Source organism: Amblyraja radiata, chromosome 31 (genome assembly GCF_010909765.2).
Source record: "Amblyraja radiata isolate CabotCenter1 chromosome 31, sAmbRad1.1.pri, whole genome shotgun sequence".
NCBI lineage: Eukaryota > Metazoa > Chordata > Chondrichthyes > Rajiformes > Rajidae > Amblyraja > Amblyraja radiata.
Genome location: NC_045986.1, coordinates 6,356,969 through 6,379,318, shown reverse-complemented (window position 1 = coordinate 6,379,318; position 22,350 = coordinate 6,356,969). Strand labels below are relative to the sequence as shown.

The following is a 22,350-nucleotide window of genomic DNA, read 5'->3' as shown; positions in this document are numbered from 1 at the left end:
ATGTTTAATTGAGTTCACCTCTATTTCTTCTGAATAATTCCCAGTAAGCTCACTATCTCATAGAAACATAGAACATAGAAATTAGGTGCAGGAGTAGGCCATTCGGCCCTTCGAGCCTGCACCGCCATTCAGTATGATCATGGCTGATCATCCAACTCAGTATCCTGTACCTGCCTTCTCTCCATACCCTCTGATCCCTTTAGCCACAAGGGCCACATCTAACTCCCTCTTAAATATAGCCAATGAACTGGCCTCAACTACCCTCTGTGGCAGAGAGCTCCAGAGATTCACCACTCTCTGTGTGAAAAAAGTTTTTCTCATCTCGGTTTTAAAGGATTTCCCCCTTATCCTAAAGCTGTGACCCCTTCTACTGGACTTCCCCAACATCGGGAACAATCTTCCTGCATCTAGCCTGTCCAACCCCTTAAGAATTTTGTAAGTTTCTATAAGATCCCCTCTCAATCTCCTAAATTCTAGAGAGTATAAACCAAGTCTATCCAGTCTTTCTTCATAAGACAGTCCTGACATCCCAGGAATCAGTCTGGTGAACCTTCTCTGCACTCCCTCTATGGCAATAATGTCCTTCCTCAGATTTGGAGACCAAAACTGTACGCAATACTCCAGGTGTGGTCTCACCAAGACCCTGTACAACTGCAGTAGAACCTCCCTGCTCCTATACTCAAATCCTTTTGCTATGAAAGCTAACATACCATTCGCTTTCTTCACTGCCTGCTGCACCTACATGCCTACTTTCAATGACTGGTGTACCATGACACCCAGGTCTCGCTGCATCTCCCCTTTTCCTAATCGGCCACCATTTAGATAATAGTCTGCTTTCCTGTTTTTGCCACCAAAATGGATAACCTCACATTTATCCACATTATACTGCATCTGCCAAACATTTGCCCACTCACCCAGCCTATCCAAGTCACCTTGCAGTCTCCTAGCATCCTCCTCACAGCTAACACTGCCCCCCAGTTTAGTGTCATCCGCAAACTTGGAGATATTGCCTTCAATTCCCTCATCCAGATCATTAATATATATTGTAAATAGCTGGGGTCCCAGCACTGAGCCTTGCGGTACCCCACTAGTCACTGCCCGCCATTGTGAAAAGGACCCGTTTACTCCTACTCTTTGCTTCCTGTTTGCCAGCCAGTTCTCTATCCACATCAATACTGAACCCCCAATGCCGTGTGCTTTAAGTTTGTATACTAATCTCTTATGTGGGACCTTGTCGAAAGCCTTCTGGAAGTCCAGATACACCACGTCCACTGGTTCTCCCCTATCCACGCTACTAGTTACATCCTCGAAAAATTCTATAAGATTCGTCAGACATGATTTACCTTTCGTAAATCCATGCTGACTTTGTCCAATGATTTCACCACTTTCCAAATGTGCTGCTATCCCATCTTTAATAACTGACTCTAGCAGTTTCCCCACTACCGATGTTAGACTAACTGGTCTGTAATTCCCCATTTTCTCTCTCCCTCCCTTCTTAAAAAGTGGGGTTACGTTTGCTACCCGCCAATCCTCAGGAACTACTCCAGAATCTAAAGAGTTTTGAAAGATTATTACTAATGCATCCACTATTTCTGGAGCTACTTCCTTAAGTACTCTGGGATGCAGCCTATCTGGCCCTGGGGATTTATCGGCCTTTAATCCATTCAATTTACCCAACACCACTTCCCGACTAACCTGGATTTCACTCAATTCCTCCAACTCCTTTGACCCGCGGTCCCCTGCTATTTCCGGCAGATTATTTATGTCTTCCTTAGTGAAGACGGAACCAAAGTAGTTATTCAATTGGTCCGCCATATCCTTGTTCCGCATGATCAACTCACCTGTTTCTGACTGCAAGGGACCTACATTTGTTTTAACTAATCTCCTTCTTTTCACATATCTATAAAAAAATTTGCAGTCAGTTTTTATGTTCCCTGCCAGTTTTCTTTCATAATCTAATTTTTCCTTTCCTAATTAAGTCCTTTGTCCTCCTCTGCTGGTCTCTGAATTTCTCCCAGTCCTCTGGTATGCTGCTTTTTCTGGCTAATTTGTACGCAACATCCTTCGCTTTGACACTATCCCTGATTTCCCTTGTTATCCACGGATGCACTACCTTCCCTGATTTATTCATTTGCCAAACTGGGATGAACAATTTTTGTAGTTCATCCATGCAGTCTTTAAATGTCTTCCATTGCATATCCACCGTCAACCCTTTTAGAATTAATTGCCAGTCAATCTTGGCCAATTCACGTCTCATACCCTCAAAGTTACCTTTCTTTAAGTTCAGAACCATTGTTTCTGAATTAACAATGTCACTCTCCATCCTAATGAAGAACTCAACCATATTATGGTCACTCTTGCCCAAGGGGGCACGTACAACAAGACTGCTGACTAACCCTTCCTCATTACTCAATACCCAGTCTAAAATAGCCTGCTCTCTCGTTGGTTCCTCTACATGTTGATTTAGATAACTATCCTGCATACATTCCAAGAAATCCTCTTCCTCAGCACCCCTGCCAATTTGATTCACCCAATCTATATGTAGATTGAAGTCACCCATTATAACTGTTTTGCCTTTGTCGCACACATTTCTAATTTCCTGTTTGATACCATCTCCAACTTCACTACCACTGTTAGGCGTAACATAATATATACTCGGGGTGTGGTCTCACCAGGTCTCCTCATAGGTTCCTCTATCCCCAACCATCTAACGCCCCCAAGAATCACAATGGGGAGCTGGAATGTTGTCTATCTTGCTGCGTAGGGATCACCTCATTTCCTGAGAACTGGAAGTGGAACTGACCCCTCTTCTGACCTTTGTATCGAAGTAAGGACATCGATGAAGCATGAGAAGGCATAGTACCTACGATAAAATCCTGAGACACTAATGTCTCAAGTCTGGAGAGCAGAGTACAGTTCTGTGTTCATAGCTACTTGGGATGAACCAGGACTTTAGTTTAGTCTATTGTCACGTATACCGAGGAACAGAGAAAAGCTTTTGTTGCATGCTATCCAGTCAGGTGAAAGACAATACATGATTACAATTGAGGCATTCAGTGTACCAGATGCATGATAAGGGAATAACGTTTAGTGTAATATAAAGCCAGTCCAATTAAAGATAGTCCGAGGGTCTCCAAATGAGGTGAATATTAGGTAGACAAAAGTGCTGGAGAAACTCAGCGGGTGCAGCAGCATCTATGGAGCGAAGGAAAAAGGCAACGTTTAGGGCCGAAACCCTTCTTCAGACTGATGCTTCAGGTGAATATTAGTTCAGGACTGCTCTCTAGTTGTGGTAGGATGGTTCAGTTGACTGATAATTGGATGGTTCAGTTGTCTGATAACAGCTGGGTTGAAACTGTCCCTGAATTTGGGACAGAATGCAGATATATATTCGGGGTGTGGTCTCACCAGGGCTCTGTACACCTGCAGTAGGATCTTCTTGCTCCTAAACTCTAATCTTCTCGCAATGAAGGCCAACATGCCTTCATTGCATTAGCTTTCTTCACTGCCTGCTGTGCCTGCGTGCTTACATTCAGTGACTGATGTACAGGACACCCAAGTCTCGTTGCGCCTCCCTTTTTCATAAGCTGACACCATGCAGATAATTATCTGCCTTCCTGTTCTTGCCACCAAAGTGGATAACCTCACATTTATCCACATTATACTGCCATGCATCTGCCCACTCACCCAACCTATCCTGCAGCCTCATAGCATCCTCCTCGCAGCTCACACTGCCACCCAGCTTTGTGTCATCCGCAAACTTGGAGATGTTACATTTAATTTTCTCGTCTAAATTGTTAATATATATTGTAAATAACTGGGGTCCCAGCACTGAGCCTTGCTGCACCCCACAAGTCACTGCCTGCCATTCTGAAAAGGACTCGTTAATTCCTGCTCTTTGCCTCCTGTCTTCCAACCAGTTATCTATCCATGTCAATACCCTACCCCCAATACCATGTGTTCTAAATTTGCATACTAATATCTTGGGTGGGACTTTGTCAAAGGCTTTTTGAAAGTCCAGGCACACCAAATCCACTGGCTCTCCCTTATCCATTCTACTTGTCACATCCTCAAAAAATTCCAGATGATTACTCAAGCGTGATTTCCCCTTCATAAATCTATGCTGACTTTGACTGAATCTGTCGGTAGACAAAAATGCTGGAGAAACTCAGAATCAAGGGATATGGGGAGAAGGCAGGCACGGGTTATTGTTTGGGGACGATCACAATTCAGGGCAACGTAATGCTTAAGTTTAAGATGGCTGCAATACAGGCCTGGCAGAGCAAAAAAGACACCCAGCAACTGGTGATGTCCATGAATCGCAGACTTCAAGCAGTCATTGCATGCAAAGGATATGCAACAAAATACTAAACATGACTACTTTCATTGCTGTGTCCCAAACATTATGGTGCCCTGAAATGGGGGGGGCTATGTATAAACACTGCTGTAATTTCTACATGGTGAAACCAAAATGTATAAAAATGGCCTTTATTAAAATCTGACAATGTGCACTTTAACCACATGTGATTTTTTTCTATCACAATTCTCAAATTGTGGAGTACAGAGGCAAATAAATAAATGATGGGTCTTTGTCCCAAACATTGTGGAGGGCACTGTAAATCCTCTTTTTCTTGATTCCCCTACTCTGAGTAAAAGCTTCTGTGCATCTACCCTATCTACCCCCTTCATGATATTATACACCTCAATAAGATCACTCTTCATTGAACACTTGCCCCTATACCTCCTCCCTTACCTCCTTCCAGGGACTCCAACAGTCCGTCGATGTTCACCTGCACCTCCATTAACCTCATCCTCTGCATCAATAGACAATAGACAATAGACAATAGGTGCAGGAGTAGGCCATTTGGCCCTTCGAGCCAGCACCGCCATTCAATGTGATCATGGCTGATCATCCCCAATCAGTACCCCATTACTGCCTTTTCCCCATATCCCCTGACTCCACTATTTTTCAGAGCCCTATCTAGCTCTCTCTTGAAAGCATCCAGAGAACCTGCCTCCACCGCCCTCTGAGGCAGAGACCACTTCACAATCCTCATCACAATGCGGCCTCCTGTTCATCGGTCAGAGTTGCCAACAGTTTAGACAAAGACGTGCTTGTGCCGGATATACTGGTGCCTAAATATTTTAACTATCCTTCCCATTCCCACATTGTCCTTTCTGTCCTGGGTCTCCTGCATGGCCAGAGCGAGGCCACATGTAAACTGGAGGAACAGCACCCAGCAGTGGGAACATTTGATTCCCCAAAGTTAGCTAACTTCTAACAACTTCTCTCCCGCCCTATACTTCACCTCTCCCTCCCTTCTGCCCCACCGAGACTCATGCCGATTTATTCCCTCCCCCGCCACTTACGTTCCTTCCTCTAGCTTTAAAACTTGCAACATTTCAATCCTTTTGGCTCACATCTTTTCTCATCTCTGGCCTTTGTCCTACCATCTGCCAATCAAAAACCCACCCTCACCTATCACCTGCGCTGCTTTGTCCTCCCCTCCTCTCTTCGAGCTTTCTCCCCACCCCAACAACTGTCTGACGAAGAGACTGGACCCGAAATGCCATCTACCCACGTTCACCAGGGATGCTGCCTGACCCGCTGAGTTACTCCTGCACTTTGTGTCTATCTTTTTCATAAACAAGCATCTGCAGTTTTCTCTACTTCTATGCTTAATACCCTGACCAATGAACTACAAAGTGCTGAAAGCCTTCTTGGCCAGCCTATCTTCCTGTGACGCCACTTTCAAGGAACTATGTACCTGCACTCCTAGATCCCTCTGCTCTACAACATCCCCAGAACCCTGACATTCACTGTGAAGCTCCTGCCCAACCCAGGTTTGACTTCCCAAATGTGTGCCTTGCATTTATCTGATTTAAACTCCATTAATCATACCTCAGCCCATTGCCCAACTGATCAAGAACCTGCTGTAATTTCTGATAAACACCTTTAATATCTACGAACTGCTTTAATGTTACCTGCAAACTTGGTAATCATGCCTTGCACATCTCATTCAAATCGCTGATATAAACCCCTAATAGGAATGGGCCCAGCACTGATCACTGAGGCACACCACTAGTCACACGACTTCAGTCCAAAAAACAACCTTCCACTACACCCTCTGCATCCTTCCATGAAGCAAATTTTCTATCCAGTCGCTAGATCCCATGCAATCGCAGCTTCCAGATCAGCCTACCATGCGGAATATTATCAAATGCCTTTCTGAAGACCATATAGATAACATCTATGGCTATACCCTCATCTTCATGGTTACATCTTCAAAAACTCAGATTTGTGCGACACCATCTCCCATGTGCAAACTACAGATGCTAATTAATACACAAAATGGCACAAAGTGCTGGAGTAACTCAGCAGGCCGGGCAGCATCACTGGACAACATGGATATGTGACGTTTCAAGTTGGGACTGACTGAAGAAGGATCCCAACCCGAAACACCACCTTTCCACTTTCTCCAGAGATGCTGCCTGACCCGCTGAGTTACTCCAGCACTTTGTGTCGTTTCAACTTAAAACATGGCGCCAATGGCGCTGTTTTGCATAAACGAGCCCTTGTTCAGCAGCTGCCACACCATCCGGTTTACGCAGCCGTTGTTGTGGCTCACGTTGTAGCCCCAGACCAACAGAGCTTTCTTCAGGCTACCGCAACCGACAGGATTCACTATCAACATGGGGCTTCCTTCCCTCTCACTAGCTGCTGCTTCTTCTTCCTGTCAGCTGTCGCTTTGACCACTCCCCCCTCAATTGCTGCTTCCTCCCCTTTCTCCCCCGGAGTCAAGGTGGAAGGTGCCAGCGGCCGTGGGGGAGAAGGAGGCAGCGTATTAGACTAAGTGATGGGTAAAGGAGGAGGCAGCTGTGGAGGGGATAGCGGCTGAGTGGCTAACAGGAAGAAGCGGCAACTGGTGAGAGGGAAGGGAGGCACACGGAGACCGTGCGCATCCTGTCAGTGGGGACGGTCTGATGAAAGCGCTGACGGATAGTGGCTACAATTGTGTCTACCGGATTGTGTGGCAGTTGAAGTTAAAGGGCTGGCTGGTGCACCTTGTGGGAGTTGTGGCCACTCGGTCAGAATTGCTCTTCACAGCGACGCTCTTATATCTATGAAGCAGACGTGAAGCCCTCATCATCCTCCTGTTGCAATAACACAGGTCATGAATGAAACAGGGCCACATATTGCAAATTGTTTATGTAAGTATGAGTTAACGTAGGTTGCCTATAATGCAAGTTCAGTATTGATATATGTTATCCTTCAGAATATTCTCCAATACCTTGCCTAGAAGAGATGGTTAGACTCACTGGTCTATAGTTCCCAAGATTTTTCTTGCAGCTCTCCTTAAATAAAGGCACATCAGTTTTTAGATCGAGAGGAGGTGGTGCTGAGGCTCTTGAAGAACATTAAGGTGGATAAGTTCCCAGGGTCTGTTGGGGTCTGTCCAGGTTATTCAGGGAGGCAAGAGACGTGATTGCGGTCGTGTCTTCCTAACTTGATTGAGTTTTTTGAGGAGATGACGAAGGAAAGTGATGAAGGTAGGCAGTGGATGTTGCGTGCATGGATATTATGTAATGCTTTTGATAAGGTTCCTCATGATAGGCTGATCCAGAACACTAAGATGTTTATTAAGAGGTTTTTAGATGGGCACATAGAAGAGCAGGGAACAGAGGGATATGGATCATGTACAGATGAGAACAATGTAATGGCATCATGTTCAGCACAAGCATTGTGAGCTGAAGGGCCCATTCCTGTGCTGTACTGTTCTATGTTGTATATTCTTACTGCCTCAGCATCCTACATTGATCTTGAGGCTTTTGGTGAAGGAGGAACCTAAAATGAACCTGCCCTATTGACATTCAAGGACACATGTTCTATTAGCCACCCTCATCCTCACCTCACACCCTTACTAATCAAGACCTATCAATCTCTGCTTTAAAAATACCCAAAGATTTGGCCTCCACCGTCGACTGTTTCTTCTCTAGCTTCTCACTGTGTTCGTGGATTTATCTGATCTGGTCCTGGAGATTTATGAGACTCCTTCTTACGTTAGGACGTCCAGCACCTCCTTAACTGAAATACGGATTATCCTCAAGATTTATCCTTCCATTAGAAGTCCAAAGATCCCAAGTCTCCATGTCTCTCTCCACGGTAAAAACAGAGGAGAAATTCCCATTGAAGACCTTGCCCATCTCCTGCAGCTCATAGAAACATAGAAACATAAACATAGAAAGTAGGTGCGAGAGTAGACCACCAGGTCCGTCGAGCCCGCACCGCCATTCGCTCATGGCTGAACACTAAACAGACACACTTACCCACAAACAGTAGACACAAGACACAGAACACAAGCTCAACAGAGATGATCGCTTTGGTTTCTATGGGGCCCTATTCTCTCTTAGTTTAATTTAGTTTAGTTTAGTTTAGAGATACAGCATGGAAACAGGCCCTTCGACATATCGCATCTGCAATGACCAGCGATCACCTGTACACTAGTTCTATCCTACACACTAGGGATAATTTCAGAAGCCAATTAATCTACAAACCTGCATGCCTTTGGGATGTGGGAGGAAACCGGAACACTCAGGGAAATCCATGTGGTCACAGGGAGAACGTACAAACTGTACAGATAGCATCTGTAGTCAAGATCAAACCCGGGTCTCTGGCATTGTAAGGCAGCAACTCTACTGCTGAGCCAATGTGACGCCCTCTCTAGTCACCCTCTTTCCCTTAATGTACTTATACAATCTCTTCAGATTTCCCTTAATATCTTCTGCCAGAACTATCTTCTGACCCCTTCTTGGCCTCTGGATTTCCTTCTTCATTATGTTCTGAAGACTTCCAGGGAAACACGATCACAGCTACCCATCCCATGTCTCCTTCTTTTTCCTGGCCAGAGCTTAATTTTCAATCATCATCCAGCTTCTTGATGCCCACCTGCCTTGCCCCTTACTCTAACAAAGGGCATGCATGTCTTGAACACTTGCATCATACTCTTAAAAGCATCCCACGTTTCCAACATTCTGCAATGTTCAGCACAAACATAGTAGGCTGGAAGGCCCGTTCCTGTGCTGTACTGTTCTATGTGTCGGAAAGAACTGCAGATGCTGGTTTAAATCAAAGGTAGACACAAAATGCTGGAGTAACTCAGCGGGACAGGCATATCTCTGGAGAGAAGGAATGGGTGTCAGTGAGACGTCACCCATTCCTTCTCTCCAGAGATGCTGCCTGTCCCACTAAGTTACTACAGCATTTTGTGAAAGAAGGGTCTCGACCTGAAACGTCACCCGTTCCTTCGCTCCATAGATGCTGCTGCACCCGCTGAGTTTCTCCAGCATTTTTGTGTACCTTACATTTACTTCAAGGTCATTTATAAATATCACCAACATCAAAGGGCTCAGCACAGATCCCTGCAGAACTCCATTGGTGAAAGATCTCCAGCCAAAGTATCTACCTTCCTCCACAACTCTCTGTCTTCCATGAATATGCCAGTTCTGAATCCATACAACCATGTCATCATGAATCCCAATCATCTTAATTTTCTGGATCAGTCTACCATGAGGGACTTTATCAAAAGCCTTATGAAAATCCATGTATACAACATCCACCACCCTACCTTCTTCAATTTCCTTCGTCGTCTCCTTAAAAATTCAATCAAGTTAGTAAGATAATGTGCTCAAATACTTCTTATTAACCATTAAGGCTTTTGAATTGAAAACTTACTTCCATCGGGGTCTTCTGAAGGTATGTCAACTTCATCAGTCTTGCCTTCAATTGGAGGTTCCGGAGAGGGCATGACCGGATCCTGACCATTAAAACAGGAAGCAGAGCCAGTTAACGATATGATGCAACAGATTGCTGAGAGATTTAATTTCCTAATCTGGACTCTGAAATGATGAGTAGTGATGATTTAGATAAGATTTTTTTAATTTCAATGTGCCAGGTGGCAAATATGTAAGTGTAAAATTACATGCAGTTTAACAGTAGTAAAATAAGAACAAACCTCATCGCAGTGTTTGGGTGGAAAGAAACACTATCCTTTTAATGTCACCAAATCTGTTCCTCAACAAAATTAATAAACTAATAAATAAAATGACTTGATTTTAGAAGTATTTTTGTAGGATTTGGTACACTATCACAAACTCATGTCTCAAGGTGGAGAAGATTTAAGAATAGAGACACATTTCAGAGCAGGCTCAGAAAGCTTTGTTACTTGAAACCCTCAAGTAACAAAGTCCTCTTCCTACTAAACATCAAAGCAGTTTGCTATTACAAACAAAATAGTTGGAATATCAATGGAGCACTGCAAAATTGTGTCGGATTCAGGGGGAGAATGTGACAAATAGTAATGAAGGTTCCATGAGTGACCCTTATGTATAACCATGCGAAAACTAAATGCACAAATCAGAGACAAACTGTGTGCAAACATCTAACCTTACATAATACCACAAAGGAGACAATTTCTCTATCAAGTCCATGCCAGCAGACCAATCCCATTCCCTCTCTGTTTATTTCCTTGTACCCCCAACTTATTCTTTCTCAAATGCTCACTAAAACGCATTCATGGAAATATAACTTTATTACGATTTATCACATTTACTAAACTGATTGCTGAACAATGGGGAGAATGTGTAAACTCCACATTAATAGCATCCAAGGTCAGGATTGAATCTGGGTCCCTGAAGCAGCGAGGCAGTAGCACTAACTGCTGCACAAGTGTACCACTTGTCTACTGTCATAGGTGCTGCCAACATTTATAGCCCATGCCTAGTTATCCTTGAGAAGGTGATGGCAAACCACCTTTGCAAACCTCTGTTGAAGAAACTCCCATTCTGATACTGGAATTTGAGTTGGAAGACTTGGAGACAAAAATGAACTATTTTGAAGGAAGAATGGTGACTCTGGAGGGGAAAGTAAAACAGGGCTTTTTCTATGCATTGCCTTTTGTATGTAGGAATCATTGATTTGGAAGATATCCAAGCCATGTTAAGTAACTGCATTTTGCAGATGGTACACATCGAAGGCACGGTGTGCAGCAGACGAATGATTGAATACGATGTGGTGGATGGGGTGCTTTTCAAGTAGACTGCTTTATTCTGGATGCTGCTGAGCTTTTAGAGAATATGTCATTATCCTTTCAATGGGCATTGTTGAAGGCGGAATGGCTTTGGAGAGTAAGTATGGGAGTCACTCACCACAGAATACCCCGCTCCGACGTCTTCTTGCAGCCACATTAATTACGTGTATTATTCTGTTTGGTTTCTGGTCATTGATGAACCCAGGATGTTGACTGGGAAGGGAATGTCTTTTAATGTCCCCATTGAGTGGTCAGATTCTCTCATTCGAGATGGCCAGTGCTTGGTATAAATGTAATTTGTCAACGCTAGATGTTATCATGTCCTTGGTACATAGAGGCATGGACAATATTTCACAATAATTTCTATGATAATGCAAATGAAATTGAACATTGGGCAACCATCAGCAAGGAGCCATGATCTCAACCACACCATGGAAGGAAAGTGAAACAGCTGAAGATGGTTGGGCAAGCACGTTGCTCTAAGAAACTCCTGTCGCTATGTTCTTGGGTTGAGATGGGTAACCGCGAGATGACTAATGGCCATGCAACCAGCTTCACTCTAACTAATAAAGATTTTCAATAAATTGCAGCAAAGAATGTTATCTGGACTCCTTGAGTGAGACTTGGACAAAAAGTACCTTGATGTGAATAGTAAGAACATGCACTTTGCCTCCAAAAATCAATTATTTGGCATTGTTTAAATAAACATAGAAACATAGAAAATAGGTGCAGGAGTAGGCCATTCGGCCCTTCGAGCCTGCACCGCCATTCAATATGATCATGGCTGATCATCCAACTCAGTATCCTGTACCTGCCTTCTCTCCATACCCCCTGATCCCTTTAGCCACAAGGGCCACATCTAAATCCCTCTTAAATATAGCCAATGAACTGGCATCAACTACCTTCTGTGGCAGGGAGTTCCAAAGTTTCACCACTCTCTGTGTGAATTATTTTTTCTCATCTCGGTCCTAAAGGATTTCCCCTTTATCCTTAAACTGTGACCCCTTGTCCTAGACTTCGCCAACATCGGGAACAATCTTCCTGCATCTAGCCTGTCCAACCCCTTAAGAATTTTGTAAGTTTCTATAAGATCCCCCCTCAATCTTCTAAATACTAGCGAGTACAAGCCGTGTCCATCCAGTCTTTCCTCATATGAAAGTCCTGACATCCCAGGAATCAGTCTGGTGAACCTTCTCTGTACTCCCTCTATGGCAAAAATGTCTTTCCTCAGATTTGGAGACCAAAACTGTACGCAATATACCAGGTGTGGTCTCACCAAGACCCTGTACAACTGCAGTAGAATCTCCCTGTTCCTATACTCAAATTATTTTGTTATGAATGCCAACATGCACCTGCATGCCTACTTTCAATGACTGCTGTACCATGACACCCAGGTGTCGTTGCATCTCCCCTTTTCCTAATCAGCCACCATTTAGGTAATAGTCTACTTTCCTGTTTTTGCCACCAAAGTGGATAACCTCACATTTATCCACATTATACTGCATCTGCCCACTCACCCAGCCTATCCAAGCCATCTTGCAGTCTCATACCCTCAAAGTTACCTTTCTTTAAGTTCAGAACTCTTGTTTCTGAATTAACAATGTCACTCTCTACACTAATGAAGAACTCAACCATATTATGGTCACTCTTGCCCAAGAGGCCACGCACAACAAGACTGCTAACTAACCCTTCCTCATTACTCAACACCCAGTCGAGAATAGCCTGCTCTCTCGTTGGTTCCTCTACATGTTGGTTTAGAAAACTATCCCACATACATTCCAAGAAATCCTCTTCCTAAGCACCCCTGCCAATTTGATTCACCCAATCTATATGTAGATTGAAGTCACCCATTATAACTGTTTTACCTTTGTTGCACACATTTCTAATTTCCTGTTTTGATGCCATCCCCAACTCCACTACTACTTTTAGGTGGCCTGTACACAACACCCACTAGCGTTTTCTGCCCCTTAGTGTTTCGCACCATATCGATTCCACATCCTCCAAGCTAATGTCCTTCCTTTCCATTGCGTTAATCTCCTCTCTAACCAGCAACACTACCCCACCACCTGAAAGAATGCAATCAGTTGATCAGATTGAATATGTCCCGATCTTTGTGGACATATCTTGGCAATTTGTAACTCGGAGTAACTCAATTTGGTGCCTAGGCCGGGTGAGACAGCCGATCTCACCTCACTGAAGGGTGCCAGAAAATCGGTGGTGGACCTGTAGGATACCTGACCATAGAGACGAAGCTAGGTCTGATGCAGAAGTCTATAGATTTGAAGAACGGATATTTACTAGCCCCAGTGCAGGCATCAAGAGTTTGAACCAAAACCGGTTTCTTGTGTTCCTGAATGTCAATGGGGCAGGTTCATTTTAGGTCCCTCCTTTACCCAAAAGCCTTAAGATCAACATGGGAGGGATGCAGAGGCAGTAGGAACATAGAACATAGAACAGTACAGCACAGGAACGGGCCCTTCAGCCCACAATGCTTGTGCCGGACATGATGCGTAGTTAAATTGATCTCATCTGCCTGTACATGATGCATATCCCTCCATTAAAAATTATTTTAAACACCACTATTGTATCTGCTTCCACCACCACAACTGCCAATGCACTCTGTGTAAAAATCCTGCCCCGGACATTGCCATTAAAGTTTCCCCCCTCACCTTTTAGCTATGCCCTCTAGTGTTGGACATTTTCACCCTGGGACAAAGGTTCTAACCATCTTCCCTATCTCTGCCTCATAATTTTATATATATCTATCGTCTCCCTCAATGACCGCCATTCCAGAGAAAATAATCCAAATCTATCTAACCTCTCCCTTCAGCTGAAGATATCTAATTTAGGCAGCATTCTGGTACAAATCCTCTGCCCCCTCTCCAAAGCCTCCACATCTTTCCTGTAATGGGGTGGACAAAACTATACGTTATACTCAAAATGTGGCCTAAACAAGGGCCTACAGAGCTGCATCAAGACTTCCTGACATAATGAATGCCCCTATCAATGAAGGCAAGCATACCATCAAATACGATGCTACCACCCTATTATGCTGCACTTTTAGAGAGCAATGAATTTTGAATTCAAGATTTCTCTTCACATCAATACTGTTAAGGGTTTTGCCATTAACCCTATCCTTAAATTCAATCTCCCAAAGTGCAACACCTCCACTTACTTGGGTTAAATTCTATCTGCCATTTCTACGCCTATTTCTGCAGCTGATCCATATACCACTGTATCTTCTGACAACATGCATCGCTATATTTAAGAGGGAGTTAGATGTGGCCCTTGTGGCTAAAGGGATCAGGGGGTATGGAGAGAAGGCAGGTACAGGATTCTGAGTTGGATGATCAGCCATGATCATATTGAATGGCGGTGCAGGCTCGAAGGGCCGAATGGCCTACTCCTGCACCTATTTTCTATGTTTCTATGTTTCTAACATTTCTCACTACAGGTATCTGCAATTCCTCCAATTTTAGTGTCCTCAGCAAACATACTCACCAACCCATCTACATTTACGTCTAGGTCATTTATATAGATATCACAAACATCAGAGGTCCCAGCATAGATCCTGAGGAACTCCACTGGTCACAGAACCCTAGCCTGAATATCTACCTCCCACCGCAACCCAGTTTTGTATTAATAAGCCAGTGCTGATTCTATATGACTAAGTCATACGACTAATACATCATAATCTTCCAGATTAGTTTACCATGAGGGATTTTATCAAAAGCTTAACAAAAATCTATGCATACAACATCTATCACCCTACGTTCATCAGGAATAGAGTATCTGTCAGTGCAAGTTGGAGTTTACTTCTAAGTAAACATGATGAACAATACCTGGCCTGCAGGAAATTATACTTTACTCTCTTTTGAATATCTTAGTTTAGTTCATTGTCACGTGCACTGAGGTACAATGAAAAGCTTTTTTTTGCGTACTAACCAGTCAGCCAAAAGACAACACATGATTACAATCGATCCATTTCTAGTGTAGATACATGATAATAGAATAACGTGTGGTGGAAGGTAAGCCAGCAAGTCAGATCAAGGTGTGTAAGAAGGAACAGCAGATGCAGAATTAAACCAAAGATAGACACAAAAAGCCCCTGTTCATGCCCCCAGGATGCAGACTCAGTGGGACAGGCAGCATCTCTGGAGAGAAGGAATGGGTGACGTTTCGGGTCGAGATTGATTGAGTGTAAAGAAGGGTTTTGATCCAAAACGTCACCCATTCCTTCTCTCCAGAGATGCTGCCTGAGTTACTCCAGCTTTTTGTGTCTATCTTAAGTCAGATCAAGGATAGCTTTTCAGCTCTCTGGTTTTGGTAGGATGATAACAGCTGGGAAGAAACAGTCCCCAGAAGAAAGGAAAAAGGAGGAGGAGGAGCCCGAGGGCTGAGGGAGAGATAGGAAGGGGAGGAGACAGCAAGGGCTTACAAAATTGGGAGAATCCAATGTTCATGCCCCCAGGATGCAGACTCCCCAAGCGGAATATGAGGTGCTGTTCCTCTAGTTGCTCGCTCTGGCCATGGAGGAGACCCAGGACAGAGAGGTCGGATACGGAATGGGAGGGGGAGTTGAAGTGCTGAGCCACCGGGAGGTCAGGTTGGTTAATGCGGACCGAGCGGAGGTGTTCAGCGAAACGATCGGCAAGTCTCACCGATGTAGATCAGCTGACATCTAGAGCAGCGGATGCAATAGATGAGGTTGGAGGAGATGCAGGTCTTAAAATGTTAATTGCTTAGTTTAGAGATACACAACAGAAAACAAATTGATGTAAAAGAGTCCACTTTGAGAGCACCGATTTGAGTAGATGAGGTTAGAAGAGGTTCATTTGAACCCCTGTCTCATCTGGAAAGACTACTGGGGCCCTGAGAAGGATGTGAGGGAGGAGGTGTAGGGACATGTGCTGTACCTCCAGCAGTTGTAGGGGTAAGTATCTGGGGAGGAGGTGGTTTAGATGGGATGGGATGAGTAAAGCAAGGTGTTGCGGAGGGAATGTGTAGGAAGGAACTGCAGATGCTGTTTTAAACCGAAGATACACAAAAGCTGGAGTATCTCAGCGGGACAGGAAGCATCTCTGGAGAGAAGGAATGGGTGATGTTTCGGGTCGAGGCATCTGAAGAAGGGTCTCGACCTGAAACATCACCCATTCCTTCTCTCCAGAGATGCTGCCTATCCCACTGAGTTACTCCAGCATTTTGTGTCTGTTGCAGACAGAATGGTCTTTTTGTAAAGTGGAATGGTATCGGCATGGAAAGATGTGACTAATGGCGGGTTCACCCCCCACCCACCCCTTCCCATACTGACCATTCTGTCCTGGGCCTCCTCCATTACCAGAGTGAGACCGCACACAGTGAGCAGCAGGCCAGGACACTCCAGCAAGCAGGCCCGACTCACCCGGAATGCCCGCCGCAGACTGATGACAAAGGACTCGTCCAGTAGGCCCTCCTCGCCCACTGCGGACGCGGAATCGGTCCCGAGCCACTGCCGTCGATGGGAACTGTGCCACCGAGATAAAGTGTAAATTTTCCCCCAGTGTCTGTAGGATAGTGTTAATGTGTGGGGATCGCTGGTCGGGGCGGACTTGGTAGGCTGAAGGGCCTGTTTCCGCGCTGTATCTCTAAACTAAACTAAACTGGATAGGACTGTTCGGTACTTTTGGAACTGTCGGCAAATAAAGCTTTTCACTGTATCTGTGACAATAAAGTATCTTTCATTCATTCATTCATTCATTCATTCATTCATTCATTCATTCATTCATTCACACGCAAATTAAAGGAAAGCACATATTCGACTCGGGCAGTTTACAAGTGGTACACCAGTATGAACATTGAATTGGCCCATTTTAGGTAACAACCCAACCACCTCCACCACTTTGTTCTCCACTCTCTTCCCTGTGCCTCACCCGTGTGCACACATTTCTCCCACTATCCCATGACTCATTGCCCCTATCCCCTTCCACCTATTTCCCTTCCTTTGGCTTCACATTCACTCCTTTCCCTCCTCATCTTGCACCCTTCTGTCTCCTTTTTATCTCCTTTTGTTCATGCATCTGCCAATCAAAAATCCCTTCACCAGTATCCACCTATCATTTGTGTGGGAAGGAACTGCAGATGCTGGATTACACTGAAGACAGACACAAAATGCTGGAGTAACTCAGCGGGATAGGCAGCATCTCTGGATAGAAGGAATGGGTGACTTTTTGGGTCAAGACCCTTCTTCAGACTGAGTCAGGGGAGAGGGAGACACAGAGATAAGGAAGGGTAAATTGTGTGAAAACGAGACATCAAAAGAGATAAGGTTCAAGGAAAATATAGAATAGATCATTGTTAACTAAGAGAAGTGACAACAAAGCAAACAGAGATAAAATGGAATCAGAGACAGTCAAACAGGTCGGAGAACTGGGAAGGGGGAGGATTGGAGAGAGAGGGAAAGCAAGAGTTACTTGAAGTTAGAGAAGTCAATATTCATAACGCTGGGGTGTTAGCTCCCAAGCGAAACACGAGGTGCTGTTTCTCTCAATTGGTGCTGGGCCTCACTCTGCATCTCTTTTGCTGTCTCGTTTTCACATACTTTACCCTTCCTTATCTCTGTGTCTCCCTCTCCCCTGACTCTCAGTCCAAAGAAGGGATTCAACCCGAAACATCACCCATTCCTTCTATCCAGAGATGCTGCCTGTCCCGCTGTTACTCTAGCATTTTGTGTCTATCCACATATCATTTGTCCTGGAAACATAGAAAATAGGTGCAGGAGGAGGCCTTTCGGCCCTTCGAGCCAGCACCGCCATTTATTGTGATCATGGCTGATCGTCCCCAATCAATAATCCGTGCCTGCCTTCACCCTATATCCCTTGATTCCACCAGCCCCTAGAGCTCTATCTAACTCTCTCTTAAACCCATCCAGTGATTTGGTCTCTACTGCCCTCTGTGGCAGGGAATTCCACAAATTCACAACTCTCTGGGTGAAAAAGCATTTTCTCACCTCAGTCTTAAATGGCCTCCCCTTTAATCTAAGACTATGGCCCCTGGTTCTGGACTCGCCCAACATTGGGAACATTTTTCCTGTATCTAGCTTGACCAGTCCTTTTATAATTTTATATGTTTCTATAAGATATCCCTTCATCCTTCTAAACTCCAGTGAATATAAGCCTAGTCTTTTCAATCTTTCCTCATGACAGTCCCGCCATCCCAGGGATCAATCTCGTGAACCTACGCTGCACTGCCTCAATCATAAGGATGTCCTTCCTCAAATTAGGAGACCAAAACTGTACGCAATACTCCAGATGTGGTCTCACCAGAGCCCTATCCTGCCTCCACCTCTTTTCCAGATTTGTTCCCCCAATACAATCAGTCCTGACCCGAAACATTACCTTTCCCTGTTCTCCTGAGATGCTGCCTGAAATGCTGAGTTACTCAGGCACTTTTTTTTTGTAAACCACTATCTACAGTTCCATGCAACTGCATGAACACATTAATTTCTACTAACTTGCATTGCTAATCTTCCCTTCTCAGGGAGATTTATATATTCATATAACAATTTTTACAGCACGGAAACAGGCCATCTCGACCCTTCTAGTCCGTGCCGAACACATAATCTCCCCTAGTCCCATATACCTGCGCTCAGACCATAACCCTCCATTCCTTTCCCATCCATATAACTATCCAATTTATTTTTAAATGATAAAAACGAACCTGCCTCCACCACCTTCACTGGAAGCTCATTCCACACAGCTACCACTGTCTGAGTAAAGAAGTTCCCCCTCATGTTACCCCTAAACTTCAGTCCCTTAATTCTCAAGTCATGTCCCCTTATTTGAATCTTCCCTACTCTCAGTGGGAAAAGCTTTTCCACGTCAACTCTGTCTATCCCTCTCATCATTTTAAAAACCTCTATCAAGTCCCCCCTTAACCTTCTGCGCTCCAAAGAATAAAGCCCTAACTTGTTCAACCTTTCTCTGTAACTTAGTTGCTGAAACCCAGGCAACATTCTAGTAAATCTCCTCTGTACTCCTCTGTACTCTCTCTATTTTGTTGACATCCTTCCTATAATCTTCAAGAGAGTATATAATTCATTTAATGAACTAGATTAAAAATATACAGATATTAAAACCCACAGAGAAACCTTGGGTTAAATACTCATTATCTCTGTGCTACAAATGTTAATGATTTGTTGATTGAACCAGTTAGCCTTGAAGCAGTGCTTCACATAACAGTTAGATGTATTTATTTTTTTAATTATAGGTTGAAGGTGGGAAACATATGCGGAACGAAAGTATATTTAATCAATGTACAAATGTTAACATTCACTATTGGAAGATATTATCTATTGTCTATATTATTACTTACCATGTGCCTTTGGCAGGTCAAAGGAACAAGTCTGTGGCAGCGTTTATGGACCAACAACTTGCAGTTGATACACTTGTAACCTTGCCTGCCGAGACCCCATATCCTTTCACTGCAGTATCCACAGTAGGCCTTCTGTGAATAAGAAAACAACTGTTATTCATTCCAATTCCATTACGACAAGTTTCCTTGTTCTATACAAGTGAGCCTATCAACATTTTGTAAATGAAAATCGCCTTATCATACAATAGCCATTGTTGATCTGAATCTTGTACAAGAAAAAATGTCTCCGATGTGCTGCCGTTCAGACTGCAATTAGTAACAAAATCCTGTCAGAATTGAAACTTAACTGAGAAATGAAACAGTAGTAAATTGGAGTTGGTGACAGCAAAATTAAAAAAAAATCTGTACAGGTTCCAACCCGAGATACCACCTACCCATGTTCTCCAGAGGTGCTGCCTGACCCGCACTTACTCCGCACTTTGTCATTTTTTTATAAACCAGCATCTGCAATTCCTTGTGTCTCTTTTTTTAATCTTTAACCATCAGAAGCTCCTTTCATCTAATTAGAAGTTTCTTGGTTTCTTGGTCCTCCAAAATATTCCAAATGGAATTTAAACTGTCTGAAGAATGGTCCTGACCTGAAACGTCACCTATCCATGTTCTTCGGAGATGTTGTTTGACCTGCTGATTACTCCAGCACTTTGTGTCCTTTTCTTTAAACAAAATTCCAACCTTATTTTGCTTTCATTCGAGTTGATTGGCGGCCACGCGCACATGCGCACTCACACACACACGCGCGCGAGACTTTGGAGGCTCAATCCAGCGCTAAATGCAGCTCAACTCTGCCTGTCTCACCGGGGTAACTACAGCCCTGGCTGGACTGACTGCATACCAGCGCTGCTTCTCCGCGCTGGCCATGTTTCCCGCAAGTCCAGGAAGGGCTAGAGGCTCACCTGGCGGCACAGGCAGAGTTGACCTGGTTTAGCACTGCATCTCTGCGCTGGCTGTGGGCCTGGGGGGCACCGCGCCGGTCTGACTACCGACCAAAGATCCTATAGCGGAGGATCTTTGCTGCCGACCTCTCTGGCCACCCGTGGAGGGGGCACTCGGGACAGCGCCGGAGACCCGGCCGGGATCGATCCTACCTGCGGATGAAGCGCAGGTCTGTGCCACGTCTCCCTCCTCCAATCACCGCACTCTATCCTCAGGCCCACCCCCCACCCCCACTCCTCCCTCTTCCAATCATCGCGCTGAATTATCATGTCCCACCCCCATTGCCTGCTAACCGACGTCTCTCTCGTCCTCGAACTTCAGTCCCACCCCCACTGTCTCGCAGAAAGCGGAGATTTCACCGGGTTTTAAAATCCTCATTACAAAAACTTGGGGGGGGATGTCCCCCACCTCTCAAAACATGGAGGGGACGTGTCCCCTCTGGCCTCCCCGGGTTTTCCGCCCCTGTCACCAGAGAAGACACCCAGCAACTGGTGATGTCTATGAATCGCAGCTTCAAACAGTCATTGCATGCAAAGGATATGCAACAAAATATTAAACATGACTACTTTCATTTACATGACATTGCTGTGTCCCAAACATTATGGTGAAACCAAAATGTGCAAAAATGGCCTTTACTAAAATCTGACAATATGCACTTTAACCACATGTGATTTTATTTCTATTACAAATAGCAAATTGTGGAGTACATATTGGAGGCAAATAAATAAATGATGGGTCTTTGTCCCAAACATTATGGAGGGCACTATAGAAAGATAGAAGTTGACAAATTGAACTCCAGACCTTAGAGCAAACATACGTGCAGGTAGAGTGTCGTACAGCATGGAGACAAATCCAACTTGCCCACACCAACCAACTTGCTCTGTCTACACTAGTTCAACCTGCCCATAACCCTCTAAACCTATTCTATCCATGTACCTGTCCAAATGTCTTGTAAATGTCATGATAGTACCTGCCTCAACTACCTCCTTTGGCAGCTCATTCCATATACCCACCACCCTTTGTGCACAAGAGTTGCTCTTCGTGTTTCTATTGACTCTCCTCCTCCCCACCCCCTCACCTTATAATTATGTCCTCTTAGAGTCATAGAGTGTTACCGTGTGGAAACAGGCTCTTCGGCCTAACACGCCCACACCAGCCTAAAATGTCCCAGCTACACTAGTCCCACTTGCCTGCGCTTGGTCCATATCATTCCAAACCTATCCTATCCATGTACCTGTCTAACTGTTTCTTAAACAATGAGATAATCCCAGCTTCAACTCCCTTCTCTGGCAAGCAGCTGTTCCTTACACCCATCACCCATTGCGTGAAAAAGTTACCCCTCGTATTCCTATTAAATATTTTCCCCTTCACCTTGAACCTATGTCACTGGTCCTCGATTCCCCTATTCTGGGCAAAGGACTTTTTGCATCTACCCGATCAATTCTTCTCATGATTTTGTATACCTCTATAACAAGGGCTCCCAACATGGGGTAAATTTCACCTACCCAGGTGGCAAATGTGTACATATTTTTTCTCATTGACTGACTCTGTTTGGTTCTGGTATTCTGTTCATCATTAGTTGTTCATAAATAAATGAAATAACATTGTTATGTGCTATTAAAGTTGCCAGGGGTAAACGGGACGAAAAAGGTTGGGAACCCCCTGCTCGATAAGATCTCCCCTCCTGTGCTCCATGGAATAGAGATCCAGCATACTCAACAGTTCCCAATAACTCACACCCTCTAGTCCTGGCAACATCCTTGTAAATCTTTTCTGAACACTTTCAAGCTTGACAATATCTTTCCTATAACATGGTGTTCTGAACTGAACACAATATTCTAAATGCAGTCTCACCAACGTCTTATACAACTGCAACATGACCTCCCAACTTCTATACTCAATACTCTGACTGATGAAGGCC

The 22,350-nt window shown here is 44.4% G+C and overlaps 1 protein-coding gene across 1 annotated transcript in view; it reads right to left on the bottom strand.

Annotated features, from left to right (window-relative positions):
* LOC116990665 (protein kinase C zeta type-like) overlaps positions 1-22,350 on the bottom strand; it is a 288,589-nt gene that overhangs the window by 171,123 nt on the left and 95,116 nt on the right. Inside the window, exons 5-6 of the mRNA XM_033048584.1 lie at positions 19,437-19,568; positions 9,734-9,815 (exon numbers count right to left, since the gene is read on the bottom strand). Of these exons, the coding sequence (XP_032904475.1) occupies positions 9,734-9,815; positions 19,437-19,568 (214 nt within the window). The remainder of the gene's footprint in view (positions 1-9,733; positions 9,816-19,436; positions 19,569-22,350) is intronic.